Below are 14,334 nucleotides of genomic sequence, written 5' to 3' on the forward strand. Positions count from 1 at the left end.
TAACTCTAAATAAAGAGAGGAGAGATAATTATTATTAAATTTTTTAATTTTTAAAAAATTTAATTAGTTTATCCTATTTGAAAACTATATCGAATATTTATATTTTTAATTCATATTTAAAAAATTTAATTAGTTTATCCTATTTGAAAACTATATCATTAACCTATATTGAATATTTATATTCTTAATTTATATAATTTTAAATATACGTATTCTTATAAATTTAAATATCCATACTATTTAACTTTTTTTAATCAAAGTCTAAATACATTTACTAATAATTTTTTAATATATTACTAAATAACTTAATTTTATAAAATATAAAGATATTTCTACTTAAATAGTAAATTTTTAAAAACTCAAAAATTTAATAATTATTCTCTCAGAAATAAAATGGCAATATCAAATATTATTTTTATAGAAATAAATTATATAATGTTTTATTTCAATCTAAAAAATTTATTTTTAATCTTCGGTATTTATTTTTAAATATATTAATATTTTTCTTTTTTAAAAATATTTATAAATTAAGTTATTTATATTTATTTTTTACAACAACTTTTTAGTGATAATTAATAATAATTTTATTTATTTATTTTATTTACGCGATTGAAATTATATATTAAAATTAAATAATTTAATATATATTAAATTATTTAAATTTATAAAAATAAAATTCTAATTTTTTTAAAAAAATATTATACGCATTAGTTAGATTATTTAATATTTTCATAAATTATTTAGATATAAAAAAATAAATCTAGCAAAAAATGAATTTAATAAGTTATGAGTTGAATTATTTTTATTTAAAAAATAAAATCATAAATATGGATAAAATTAAATAGTATTTATATGAATAATAGATTAAATTATTAAAACTAAAAAAATTAAATGAAAACAGTACAAAAATTTCAATCATGAAACAATTGGTAAGTCTTTTCTAAAATTTTGTATTTCGTATTATATTAATTTATTATAATAATCACTCACAAATAATAAAATAATACAAAATTTAATATTCAACCAAGCGCGAGTAAACGGCGGAGTAACTATGACTCTCTTAAAGTAGCCAAATGCCTCGTCATCTAATTAGTGACGCGCATAAATGGATTAACGAGATTTCCACTGTCCCTGTTTACTAGAACTGACGATGCGGGATGAATCGAAAATCGAGTTACGGTGCCCAACTACGCGTTAACCTAGAACCATAAAGAGTGTTGGTCGATCAAGACAGCAGGACGGTGGTCATGGAAGTCGAAATCCGCTAAGGATTGTGTAACCGTAGAATTTACTCTACAATAAATTTACTCATAAAATAATAAACTTAAAAAGTATTCTTCAAACACAATTTCTTTCCAATTAAAAATTCTATTTACAAATTTCTAATGAAATTCTAAATATTAATAATTTTTTTATTTTATTTTCAACTATTAATTTTATTTAAATCAACAAAAATGATATTGATTGTTCTCAATTTATCAGTTTAAAATTCACTTTTTTATTATCATAAAATTAATTTATATAACCAATTAAAATTAGTTTTTATTATAATAAAATGTTTTAAAGATCCTTTCCTATACATTAATTGGAAAAAAAAAATTTTAAAAAACTTGATTTTTGCATTTAAATAATTTTACAAATATCATTCTTTTTCTTATTTAGAATTTAATGTGGCATTAGAATCTATAACATTTTAGAATTATTAACTTTAACAATAATTTTATAGGATTTTAAGAAATTTTATACCTTCATATAAGAAAAGAAAGAAAAAGTTTTCAGATGATTTTTTTTTATTTTTTATATGATGAAATAATAATAATTAATATAATAATTGATTGAATAGGATAAATCCAAATATGGAATCGTGTTCTTGCACTGCAAATAAAATCATAATTCTAATTTGAAACTATGATTTATATATATATATATAATAAAAATAATAATAACATAGAAAGTTTCATGTGAAAAAAAATTCATTATTTTTTAACATTTTATTAATTAAAAATATGATTTTTTTGGAAATTAAAATATTTATTTAATACATAAAAGTTAATCCAACTAATTAAATAAAAAATTATTTAAATATTAATAAAATTTTACATTATTTTTCAACCAATCAAAATTAATTTAGATATACATAAATTTTAATTAATGTAAAGTTCTACGTGTGTTTAACTCCATAGTTAAATTGTTTAATAATCTTGTACTAACTATTATATATAATTTTAATTTATCTCGTAACTGAATCGGATATAATTGTTAAATCAGTATCGAATCTTTGGTAGCGTGGTTCGCTAGTACTTTGAGTGGTTCCATTCCATCTCATACGAGTAGTCCTTTCCTTGCAGATGCATTAATTCCGCACAATTTGTTTGATTCAGATGACTCAAATAATTTTCAAGTTCACTATTTAGTTGGTTTAAAATAATTAATTCAAATTATTTAATAATTTTTTACTAGTTATTATATACTATTTTAATTTGCCAGCCGATATGAGACGCGGTACAAGCAAGTAGCTAAATCTCACTCCCCATAGCCAACTATATATTGGCAAATAAAAAACATTGAGGACTTGTGCACAATACATCATCCAAATTAAGCATGTATAAACATTTTAAATATTTTTCAGCACATCATTAACTTAAACAAAAATTTTAATTTTGTGTTATTTTTCCAAAAACATATTTAGATATTTATAGTTTCAAAATGGTTAGAACAACGTTTTTTTCAAAAAATTTAGAATTTTAATAAAAAATAATAAAAAGAATTTAAATCGAAATAGGAATAAAAATTTTAAATTTATATAAACTCTACAATTAATTTAAATTAAATTAATTTTAATAAACAATCAAATTTAATCTTTTCATTATAATAATATATTCATTATTAAAAAAATACTATTATTTCTATCTTTCCATTTTAGTTTGTAACTTATTATAATTTAAGAGGGAGCATTTTGTTTTCTTAATGGGTTTGTAGGTGTGAATTCAAATTGATCGAACCAATAAATTTCGTAGATCGAATGATTTATAAAAAAAATTTTTAAAATTGAGGGTTAAATATATATTTTTAAAAAAATAATAAAGATATATATTAATATTTTAAAATAAAATAGATTCAAAAGTATATATTGGTGAGTTTGGCGTGCCCCTCTCTTGCTTACTTTATTTATTTTCTCTTTTATTTCTAAATGATGATAATGACGCGTAACCGCTGTTTTGCGTTTGTATCCTTATACTATAATCATATTGATCATACATATGGATATATTATATTATTTTTATCGTCAAACGACTATTTAATTTTATCTAATATTATATGAATATAATTTCGAGTTTTACGAAATTTATTATCTCACGGGCTAAAAAGATGAATAGAATCAGGTCTTCTACGCATAAATTCGAACTCAATTCGGCTTGTCAACACGAATTCTAAATTTATATATGAGATAAATTTAACTGTTGAGTTTTAATAAAATTGAGACTTAAGTTTTTTGGGTACAGATTTATACTAAATTAGCGTGTGCATGTACCATTTAATAATAAATTGATAAATAAATAAATTTCATTATTTTTAAATTATATACCGCTGGAAAGTTTTTGTAACAGTATTATTATGCACGTGACTTAATTTCAACTATTTGGTTTGCTTTTTTCTTTTTAATAAAAATATTAGATAAAAGTAATATTATAATATTTATATATATATATCTTTTACAATGACATGACCAACTTAAAAGATTAATTTTAACTTATTTAATAAATAGTTAGAGCATAGTATTTACTTAATGGGAATCTGAGTAGAATATTTTCATAATAATAGATACAGTAAAAATCGTACTAATACATAATTTTAATGCATTAAATTTGTCTTTTAGAAAGAATTATTAAACAAAGATTAATATTATTTTCTAAGACTTCTATTTTTTAACACATTGCTATAATTTTTCAAATCTTTATTTTTGTTGCTTTAAATATTGACATTTTTATATTTTGAACTCAAAATCTTTTAAAATTTAATAACAATAAAATAATAATAATAATAATAACAGAATTTTTTTATTATTTGAAATTGAAATATATTTTAAATAATCAGAAAATGTAGATACATTATATATTTTGTATTTTAAGACAGATTTCAAATATTATATATATGTGGAGGTGGTGGGATGTTGGAATTTTGAAGTATTGGTAAATGACTCGTTGATTTTGAATTACAAAAATTCTTAAGATCCGGTTTTTATCCTAAATACACTCTGCAGTTGGAATGCTTCATTGAATCAAAAAACAGATCTTCGTATGCAGAATCCCACATGTTTGGATTACTAACAATTTCATTTTCTTGTTTTGATGAGCTCAGAATCACAACTCTGATAATTCTATAATCAAATCTTCTTCAAACATTCTTCTTTTGATCATTTGAAAGGTTAGCCAAATTCCCCATGAGCCTGATTCTGATCCCTAAATATTTTCTTCTCATTTTATTGTTTTTGTTTTTGCAGGGCAACAATGATGATAGATAATACTAATGGGATCCGCAAGGGAGGATGTATGTGGAGAAAAGAAGATTTCTTGCCGGAAGAATCATTCCAGAGCTGGCGAAATTATGTTAATGCATTGTCTAATATAAAAACAAGGCTCAAAGATCGGCTTCTGACGCGATCCCTCGATAGTTTAGAGCTGCAGGAATTGCGAGCTTGTAGCGAGCATGAGATGAAGAAGAGTCTGAATTGGTGGGATCTTATATGGTTTGGTGTAGGAGCAGTTCTTGGTGCAGGAATCTTTGTCCTTACAGGTGAAGCTGCAAGAAATGATGCTGGTCCTGCAGTTATAGTTTCATACTTCATTTCAGGTATTTCTGCAATGTTATCCGTCTTATGTTATAGTGAATTCGCAGTCGAATTACCGGTAGCCGGAGGATCGTTTTCCTATTTGAGAGTGGAGCTTGGTGACTTTGTAGCATATATAGCTGCCGGAAATATTTTGTTTGAATACGTTATCAGTGGTGCTGGTGTGGCTAGGGCTTGGACTTCCTATTTTGCCACCCTCTGCAGCCGCGAACCCAACAGTTTTCGCATACACGCACCGTCTCTTCCTGAAGACTACAACTACTTTGATCCAATTGCTATTGCGGTGTCTGTTGTTGTTTGCATTTGTGCATGCTGGAGCATAAAGGGATCATCAAGGTTCAATTCAATAGCTTCAGTAATCCACATCTTTGTCTTGTTTTTCATCGTTATCGTCGGTCTGACAAAGGCGAATCCTGCCAATTTCGCAACCTTTGCCCCATTTGGTATCAGGGGAATTCTGAGAGGTTCAGCTATGCTCTTCTTTGCTTATGTGGGATTTGATGGAGTAGCAACTTTAGGTGAGGAGACTAAAAATCCAGGTAGAGATATCCCAGTAGGACTCATTGGTTCCATGTTGATTATTGTATCAGTTTACTGCCTTCTTTCAGCAACTCTGATATTTATGCAGCCTTATACACAAATTGATGCTAATGCACCATTCACTCTGGCATTTCAAGCTGTGGGATTGAATTGGGCAAAGTTTGTTGTTGCTTTGGGCGCTTTGAAAGGGATGACAACGGTTTTATTAGCTAACATTATCGGCCAAGCTCGATACTTCACCCACATCGGCCGAACCCATATGGCACCTCCTCTACTTGCTGCCATAAATGGAAAAACCGGTACACCAGTGAATGCGACAGTTATTATGACTGTTGCAAACTCCATTGTTGCTTTCTTCACAAGCCTTGATGTTTTGTCAAACCTTCTCTCTATAGCCACACTTTTCATCTTTTCTCTTGTAGCCCTTGCACTGTTAGTGAGACGATACTATGTTGCTGGAGAGACATCGGATTATGATAGAAAGAAGCTCACCATATTATTGGTGCTGATCCTAGGATCGTCGATCGGAACAGCTGTTTACTTTGCAGTTTCTGAAGGGTGGATTGGTTACGCAGTAACCTTACCAATTTGGTTTCTATCCACACTTGGGATACAACTGACTTTGAAGCAAGCAAAGAAGCCTAAACTATGGGGAGTGCCATTAGTACCTTGGTTGCCATCAGCCTCCATTGCTGTGAATCTGTTTATTATGGGATCCGTTGATGGGGAATCAGTCATTAGATTTACAATTTGGACAGCAATATTGATCGTCTATTATCTGCTTGTGGCATTACACGCTTCATATGATGCAGCAAAAGAGATACAAAGAATAGCTGATGCAACAACTAACCTTGAAGCAGAGATGACAACACAAGAGAACTGCTAAATGAGAGGCTACTGTGAAAACTTTTTTATTTTCTTTGGTTTTTCTTTAGTTGTATTGTATATCAGGATTAGAAAAGAGATTAAGCTTGGTCATTGCCTAACCATCCTCCCAAAATACATGATACTGCAAGCCTTGTCAAGCAAGTAGATGAAGGTTTAAGCAACTACAGAAACATATATAAAGGTAGGAAGCCAAACATTTCTCAAATGATTCAGTTTCATTCATATACTAATATACAGAGTTTAAAACCTCCAGCCTTTCCAGCACTGCACAATGTATCTTGCAAACAATGACACCACCAAAAATAATGACAAGCGAAACATAGGAGTTTAATGTGGGACAAATTGTTGACTAATTGAATTAAAAACCTACAAATGAATATATTTTGCAAACCGATTCACTTTACAATAGTTGGCAAATACTATGTCTCTATTTTGAGGAGAGAATTGAGAGATGTACTATTGAATCGTTGAGCAACACCTCGAATCACGAGGACAATAACATCACGCAGATGCCTGGAGTGGACCATTAGATCTACTTCGTTTTCACTGTCCACAACAATCCTAAGCCGATGTTGGTCGTTCCGGAAAAGCTCAACCTAGCACAATAATGACAATCAGATATTCTGTCAAAAAACAAAATATGAAGCTTCAAGTTGCTGAATAACTTTTTGCACAAACATATTTAGTGAACCAGAAAAACTCTAAAATGAAACCATCTAAGTTCAACCAGAAACTTACGTGAAAAGGAGGAGCGTAACTTCCACGAATTTCAGTGGTAGGAAAGGAAGTCTTAGAACCTGGCTTCACTACCTTAATCCTTTTCCTATTAACTTCTAGAATTCTTCTCTCAAGGCTCCCCTCTCCTGGTGCCTACACATTAACAATAGCAATGATAAGCCATTTCCTCTCGTTTAATATTACAGAAAAAAAAAAATCTAAAATTGCAGATGCAGAGAGGCAACCTTTTTGGGAGAACGGTTCTTGTCACATAATGCCTGTTTGCAAAGACTTCGTTAAAGCATTGATTCTAACAGGTTATGTGTCAAGAAAATAGATTATCTCATATGATAGAAAGAGAAAAATATTGAAATAAAAGGGCCATTTACAATATCATCCCTGAGATTTGACAAAAACTACAATTTAATCCCTGCTTTCTTAATGAGAAACAGTTTAGTCCCAAAAGTTTCATTCCACTAACAAAATAGTGCTATTTAGTCTTTATAGTTTTAATATTTGTAATAATTTAGTCCATTCAATTAGGTTGACTTTTCCAATTTATGGTTGATTAATAATAAATTTAAAAGAATGACTATTTTGTTAATAAATAGAAGCTCAAGAACTAAATTATTTTCTATTAAAAGAGTAGGGACTAATTTATAAGTTTAGATAAACCAGAATGACTGCACTGTAAATTACCCAAATAAAAATGAAATACAAAAAACACACAAATATTTATGCACAAGCACTATTCATCCATTTTTCTACATGTGCAAGACAAGAGAAGTGGCAATCTACCACCATAAAAGCAGCCAACAACTATAAGTCACTTGGATGCACTTCATGTCTAATAACTATAAATTGCAAGCGTGATAGCTCTTGCCAGAATATTTCTATTTATCAATTCTCATATAGACCAAAGTCAGAGTTCAATAGACCACTATACCTTTGAAGCACAAAAAGGTATAATCCCTGCACCCCTTCTCCAAAAGCACATTGGTTAAACTTGTACTATAACCTGATAATCATCCCCACTTGCTCTTTTAACAGTAAAATATGAATTTTTTAATAACGGATTTCCATGTCCAAAATAGGAGAAGCTACGTCTTTTGACACAATCATATTACAACCTCAAGTTCTTGACGTAACAAGAGCTTAAAAGGACTCATTATAAATGATTGCAGGCAGGGATTTGCAGCCATCTTGACTCATGATAACAATAAAGATAGCAGTTCTATGAAGGATGGGACATGATAGTGATAACATCTGAATATTCTTATGCAAGTGTTATGGAAAGACAAAATGTATTTTATATGTTCCTATTTAGGCACATATATATAGTTGGAAAATTCCTTAATTCATAGTATCATGTGATACATGTCTTGGGTCTTTCATCACAAACAAGGAAGCTTATTTATTATGAGACATAAAATATAATTAAATAAAGACATAGCCCTTTGAGATTTTACATTTGTGGATGTAGGCTACTGTAGTCGAACCATGTTAATCTTTTCCCCTTGTTTCTTTTTTCTCTTCCTATTTTTCTAACTTTAACATGTTATTAAAATTTTTTATTCATAGAGGCTTTAGTAGTGTTCATTGGCATTGTTTATGAACATTGTTCTTCAAAACTATTTACAAGTACTATTTATTGGCACTGTTCACAATTAAGTTTGTGTTTGATTGGTGCTATGGGCAATCCTGAGAGTGGTTGTTTTATGTTGATATTTTTTCACTGTCATTGCTTTTGGCGAGGGAAGTACAACCTAGTGAATTGCTTTATGTTGATATTTTCTTGCCGGTCTCACTTGGTGAGGGAAGTGCAACCCTAAAGGTTGCTCTGCTTCTTGTTGTTTTGTGTGCCTGCCTGTGTAAATGTTTCGGAATTTGATCTGTGAGCTGCCTCTTTTTCTTATACTATTTGTGAGCTGGTGCGAAGAAGTTACTAGTTTAAATAAGAATCTCATCAAGGGTAGTATTGAATTGATGAGATTCTTTCCTCCAAATTAAGGGGTCATAAAAAAACAATATATACCTTTATATATTCTTATCTAGAGGCACGCACACACACATATCTACAATTATGGTATCATGCTTAGGGAAACTTATATATTATGAGACATAAAATACAATTAAATAATTTGAGGTTTTTGCGTCCGTTATGCTATCATAGCCAAACCACACAAATCTCAAATCTTCTCTTATTATTTTCTTTCTTCTATTCTTCTAACATTGACAGTAAGATTAAGAAGATAACCAATATGGCAAGAGATTTGACATATTGTAGATAATCTACTATGGAACAAGTACCATTTTTGCACACTCCTAGTCTTCCTACTAGGCAGCAAATAAAGATGGAATAAAGACAAAGAAGCCAATAAAGATTGAATAAAGACATGCACATTTACATGCATATAAGAGTAAAAGATTAAAAATCCTAGATAATGAGCCCAGTCATAGTCCTTTAACAGAATTAATACTTTAATAGCTAAGACATCCTAACGTGCTTGTTTTAGTATAACTTTCAATTTTTTTAACAGAAAGGTTAAAATAAATATAAACTCAAATGACCAAAGCACACACACCTCAAACTTCACAGACCCAAGTTCCAGCTTTTGCTTCACTTCTTTAAGAACATCAGGCTCTGCAATTTTAGTCATGGCAAAATAAAATGAAACTTAGAGACTTCAAACATGACTTCATATAGATACAAAGTTTGTAACCATTTGCCAAAATGAGAGAAGCGAAACCAAAAAAGAGAAGCTAAAATAGGTACAAAGTATGAAAAGTACTGCCCTGATTGATCCTCAAAAGCAAAATTAACTCTAATCAAACCTTGTTTGATCATGTGTAGCATTCCACATGTAAGTTTCTTTCTTCTTCCATATGCTTTAGCCTTATTATTCCAACATTTTTTTTCATTATTATACTAATGTTATTAAAGCGAGAAGTGATACTAAGGCAACGGGAAATCCTATAGCCTTAGGTGAGAGGCAAGAGGTAAGGCAAAGACCTTTTTGAAGTTAGGCATGATAGCCTAAATTTATTTATATTCACATTTACATACACATGTATCGGTTTATAGGAGAAGGATAATATTTGTTGTATTTCACAATAGAGATTACAATCTATTTATACATGAGAGAGGGTATCTAAATAGGAAGGAAAATCAAGTCTATGATTATACAATCCCTAGGATTAAGCAACTGACCCATCTATCAATATTTACTTCCTATATTAACATATTTACTTTCTATAACTTATAACACTCCCCCTCAAGTTGGATCATAAATGTTAATCATGCCCAACTTGTTACATATATAATCGACTCGAGTCCCATTTAGAGCTTTAGTGAAAATATCTCCTAATTGTTCTCCAGTTCGGATATGTTCTGTTGATATTATCTTTTGTTAAACCTTTTCACGAACAAAATGACAATCAATCTCGATGTGTTTGGTCCTCTCGTGAAATACTGGATTGGAGGCAATGTGGATAGCTGCTCGATTATCACACCACAACTTAGCAGGCACCGAATTTGAAAACCCAACTTCTTCCAACAGTTGACGTACCCACAAAATTTCAAACGGCTTGTGCCATGGCTCGATATTCAGATTCAGCACTAGAACGGGAGACCACATTTTGCTTCTTACTTTTCCATGAGACCAAGTTACCTCCCACAAAAACACAATACCCAGTAGTTGACCTCCTATCAACTTTCGAGCCTGCCCAATCAGCATCAGAAAAACATTCAATATTTGAGTGCCCATGGTTACCATAAAATAGGCCTCGTCCTGGGGCCCCTTTAAGGTAACAAAGAATCTGTTCCAGAGCATCCCACTGGGCAACAGTAGGAGAGGACATAAACTGACTTACCACACTCACTGAATATGCAATATCAGAACGAGTCACAGTCAAATAATTCAGCTTACCAACTAATCTTCTGTACCTTCCAGGATCTGCAAATGGCTCACTGTCTTCTGTGGTAAGTTGAAGGTTAGGGGTCATTGGGGTACTACAAGGCTTAGCACCCAATTTTCCTGTTTCTGCCAACAAATCAAGAACATATTTTCTTTGAGATAAGAAGATGCCTTTCTTACACCGCATAACTTCAATTCCCAAGAAATATTTCAAGGAACCCAAATCCTTTGTATGAAACTGTGTTTTTAGAAATTCTTTTAGGGATGTGATGCCAGCAATGTCACTTCCTGTAATAACGATATCATCCACATATACTACAAGCAGAATTACTCCACTATCAGAATTTCTATAAAACACTGAGTGATCACACTTACTCATCTTCATTCCAAACTGTTGGACCACCTCACTAAACCTGCCAAACCATGCTCGAGGACTCTGTTTCAAGCCATAAAGGGATTTTCGAAGTCTACAAACCTTACCTGACTCCCCCTGAGCAACAAAACCAGGTGGTTGCTCAACATAAACCTCCTCCTGAAGATCACCATGAAGAAAAGCATTTTTAATATCCAGTTGATGCAAGGGCCAATCATGAGTAGCCGCCAAGGAAATAAACAATCGGACAGATGCGAGCTTGGCAACTGGAGAGAATGTATCAGAATAGTCAACTCCATAAGTTTGTGCATAACCTTTGGCCACTAAACGGGCCTTGAGGCGAGCAATAGATCCATCAGGGTTTACTTTTACTGCAAACACCCATTTGCACCCAATAGTCCGCTTTCCTGGGGGCAAGGACATCAACTCCCAAGTACCATTAGTGTCAAGGGCCATCATTTCCTCTTCCATTGCAGCACGCCAACCAGGATGGGACAAAGCCTCAATAACAGTTTTGGGAATTGAAATAGAATCTAAAGTAGTGACAAAACAACGAGAAGAGGAGGATAATTGATCATAAGAGACACAAGATGAAATAGGATAAGTGCAAGTACGTTTACCTTTGCGAAGAGCAATGGGCAAATCCAAATCAGACGGTGAAGGATCAGTGGGAGCAGGATCTGTCGACGAAGAAGCAGGTAGCGGAACGGATTCAGAGTCCTCTAAGCGTCTGGAATACACATGAAAGATGGGAGGGCGACCTGGCCCATGAGCGAAAGGTGTAGGAGTAGTCTGAGGAGACAAAGAGCGAACAGTGTATAACAAGAGGTCATCTTCCTCCCCCTCGGTGTTATAAACAGATGATGGCGGAAAAAATGGAGTGGACTCAAAGAATGTTACATCCGCAGACACAAGATACCGATTCAGATCAGGAGAAAAACAACGATATCCTTTCTGACGTCGAGAGTAGCCAAGGAAGACACATTTGAGTGATTTAGGATCCAATTTAGTAACCTGTGGATGAACATCACGAACAAAACATGTACAACCAAACATACGTGGCTCAATAGGAAACAAAGATTTAGTGGGAAACAAAATGTTATAAGGGATATCACCATGAAGGATGGAGGAAGGCATGCGATTGATCAAAAAACAAGCAGTGAATACAGCATCAGCCCAAAAACATTTAGGTACCTTCATTTGGAATAAGAGAGCTCTGGCTACGTCAAGAAGATGTCGATTTTTTCTTTCAGCAACTCCATTTTGTGAAGGAGTGGCAACACAAGATGACTGATGAAGAATCCCTTTTTGTAACAAATAAGATTGAAATTCCCCAGAGAGATACTCTTTAGCATTATCACTTTGCAATATACGGATGGAAGTATTGAATTGGGTTTGGATTTCAGCATAAAATGCACAAAAAACAGAAAATAATTCTGAACGACTCTTCATTAAAAATAACCAAGTAGTACGAGAGAAATCATCAACAAAAGTAACAAAATACTTAAAGCCAGACTTAGACACAACAGGACAAGGACCCCAAACATCTGAATGTACTAACTCAAAGGGGGACGAAGCCCGTTTATTGACTCGAGGCAGTGTAGGTAAACGATGATGTTTGGCAAATTGACAAGACTCACAATCTAAAACAGACAAAGAATGAAACTGTGGATATAACTTCTTCAAAGCTGAGAGAGAAGGATGCCCCAAACGACAATGAACATCAAAAAGTGTTAAACGCGTGGAACATGCAAGTGATCTAGGTAGTTGCTGATCCAAGACGTAGAGATCCTCTGACTCGCACCCTCTACCAATAATCTGCTTCGTCGAAAGATCCTGAAAAATACAGTGATCAGGAAAGAATGAGACACAACAATTCAATGCACGAGTGAGTTTACTAACGGAAAGCAAATTAAATGCGAACTTAGGGAGACATAACACAGAGGATACAGAAAGAGAAGGGGTTAAGTTGACATGACCAGAACCAATGACAGAAGATTTAGTGCCATCAGCAAGAGTAACATAAGAAGGCGATGTACGAGACTCAAGATTGGACAAAAGGGTAGAATTACCTGACATATGATCGGTAGCACCAGAATCAATAACCCATTTTGAGGATGAAGACACAAGACATGTAGTAGAGTTACCTGACTCGGCAATTGCAGTGATAGAGGAGGAATTAGAGGATTTTAGAGATGCCTGGTATTGGACGAATTGTGCATACTCATCTGCAGATATCAAAATTCCTTGATTGGAAGATCCATTCAATTTGTGTTCCGTGATTTTAGTCATCATAGGAATCACATCAGTTACGGTGGTGGTTTTCACTTCAACCATGACAACAAACCCAAAACGACAGCAACAAAAGAAACACAGAATCAGAAAACAGTACCCGGCGTGAACAGTACCAATGAACAGTACCACGTAAACAGTACTTGTGAACAGTGTCGGTGAACAGTACCCGTGAACAGTGTCGGTGAACAGTACCCGTGAACAGTACCGATGAACAGTACCGATAAAAATACCTCCCCCAAAACCCAAACGACAAATAAATCTCAGATCTGACAAGGGAACGATGTGGCGACTCCAGCGATGGTGAGATCCAAATATTACCCGTTATGGGTAACCCAAATAAACAGAGCCCTAAGTCTCCAAAAAAAAATTTTTTTTTTTTTTTTTCTTAAAAAAAAACTTTGACGGGAGAGAAAAATTAAATCTCTACGAGAAAGACTCTGATACCATGTAGAAGGATAATATTTGTTGTATTTCACAATAGAGATTACAATCTATTTATACATGAGAGAGGGTATCTAAATAAGAAGGAAAATAAAGTCTATGATTATACAATCCCTAGGATTAAGGGACTGACCCATCTATCAATATTTACTTCCTATATTAACATATTTACTTTCTATAACTTATAACAATATTCATATTTACATACACATGTATCGGTTTATAGGAAGTCAACTATATAATATTTATGTTGATATTGTCCTACTCCCTAATTAGTTAGCTTAATTATAGGCATCCTTATATATAAATATGTA

The 14,334-nt window shown here is 32.2% G+C and overlaps 2 protein-coding genes across 11 annotated transcripts in view; one reads left to right on the forward strand and one right to left on the reverse strand.

Annotated features, from left to right (window-relative positions):
* The first annotated feature begins 4,160 nt into the window (after nt 1-4,160).
* On the forward strand, nt 4,161-6,425 carry LOC110630736 (cationic amino acid transporter 1). Its single transcript, XM_021778294.2, has 2 exons — nt 4,161-4,425; nt 4,502-6,425. Exon 2 carries the CDS (start codon nt 4,509-4,511, stop codon nt 6,273-6,275), a length of 1,767 nt encoding a protein of 588 aa, XP_021633986.1. The 5' UTR covers nt 4,161-4,425; nt 4,502-4,508; the 3' UTR covers nt 6,276-6,425.
* Nucleotides 6,426-6,473: 48 nt separating this feature from the next.
* Nucleotides 6,474-14,334, reverse strand: part of LOC110630735 (187-kDa microtubule-associated protein AIR9) — a 52,355-nt gene continuing 44,494 nt past the window's right edge. For 9 of the 10 annotated variants that reach the window (XM_021778289.2, XM_021778291.2, XM_043950245.1 and 6 more), the window contains 4 exons: nt 9,580-9,638; nt 7,240-7,272; nt 7,016-7,147; nt 6,474-6,873 (listed from right to left, as the gene is read on the reverse strand). In XM_021778289.2, the coding sequence (XP_021633981.1) occupies nt 6,697-6,873; nt 7,016-7,147; nt 7,240-7,272; nt 9,580-9,638 (401 nt within the window). In that variant the 3' untranslated portion in view covers nt 6,474-6,696. The remainder of the gene's footprint in view (nt 6,874-7,015; nt 7,148-7,239; nt 7,273-9,579; nt 9,639-14,334) is intronic. The other variant, XM_043950247.1, reaches the window with a different exon arrangement.

This window comes from Manihot esculenta, chromosome 14, assembly GCF_001659605.2.
Source record: "Manihot esculenta cultivar AM560-2 chromosome 14, M.esculenta_v8, whole genome shotgun sequence".
Taxonomy (NCBI): Eukaryota; Viridiplantae; Streptophyta; class Magnoliopsida; order Malpighiales; family Euphorbiaceae; genus Manihot; species Manihot esculenta.

What these genes read in the sequence shown, in the direction of transcription:
- LOC110630736 (XM_021778294.2), top strand. Translation starts at nt 4,509, where the DNA reads ATGATGATAGATAATACTAATGGGATCCGCAAGGGAGGATGTATGTGG.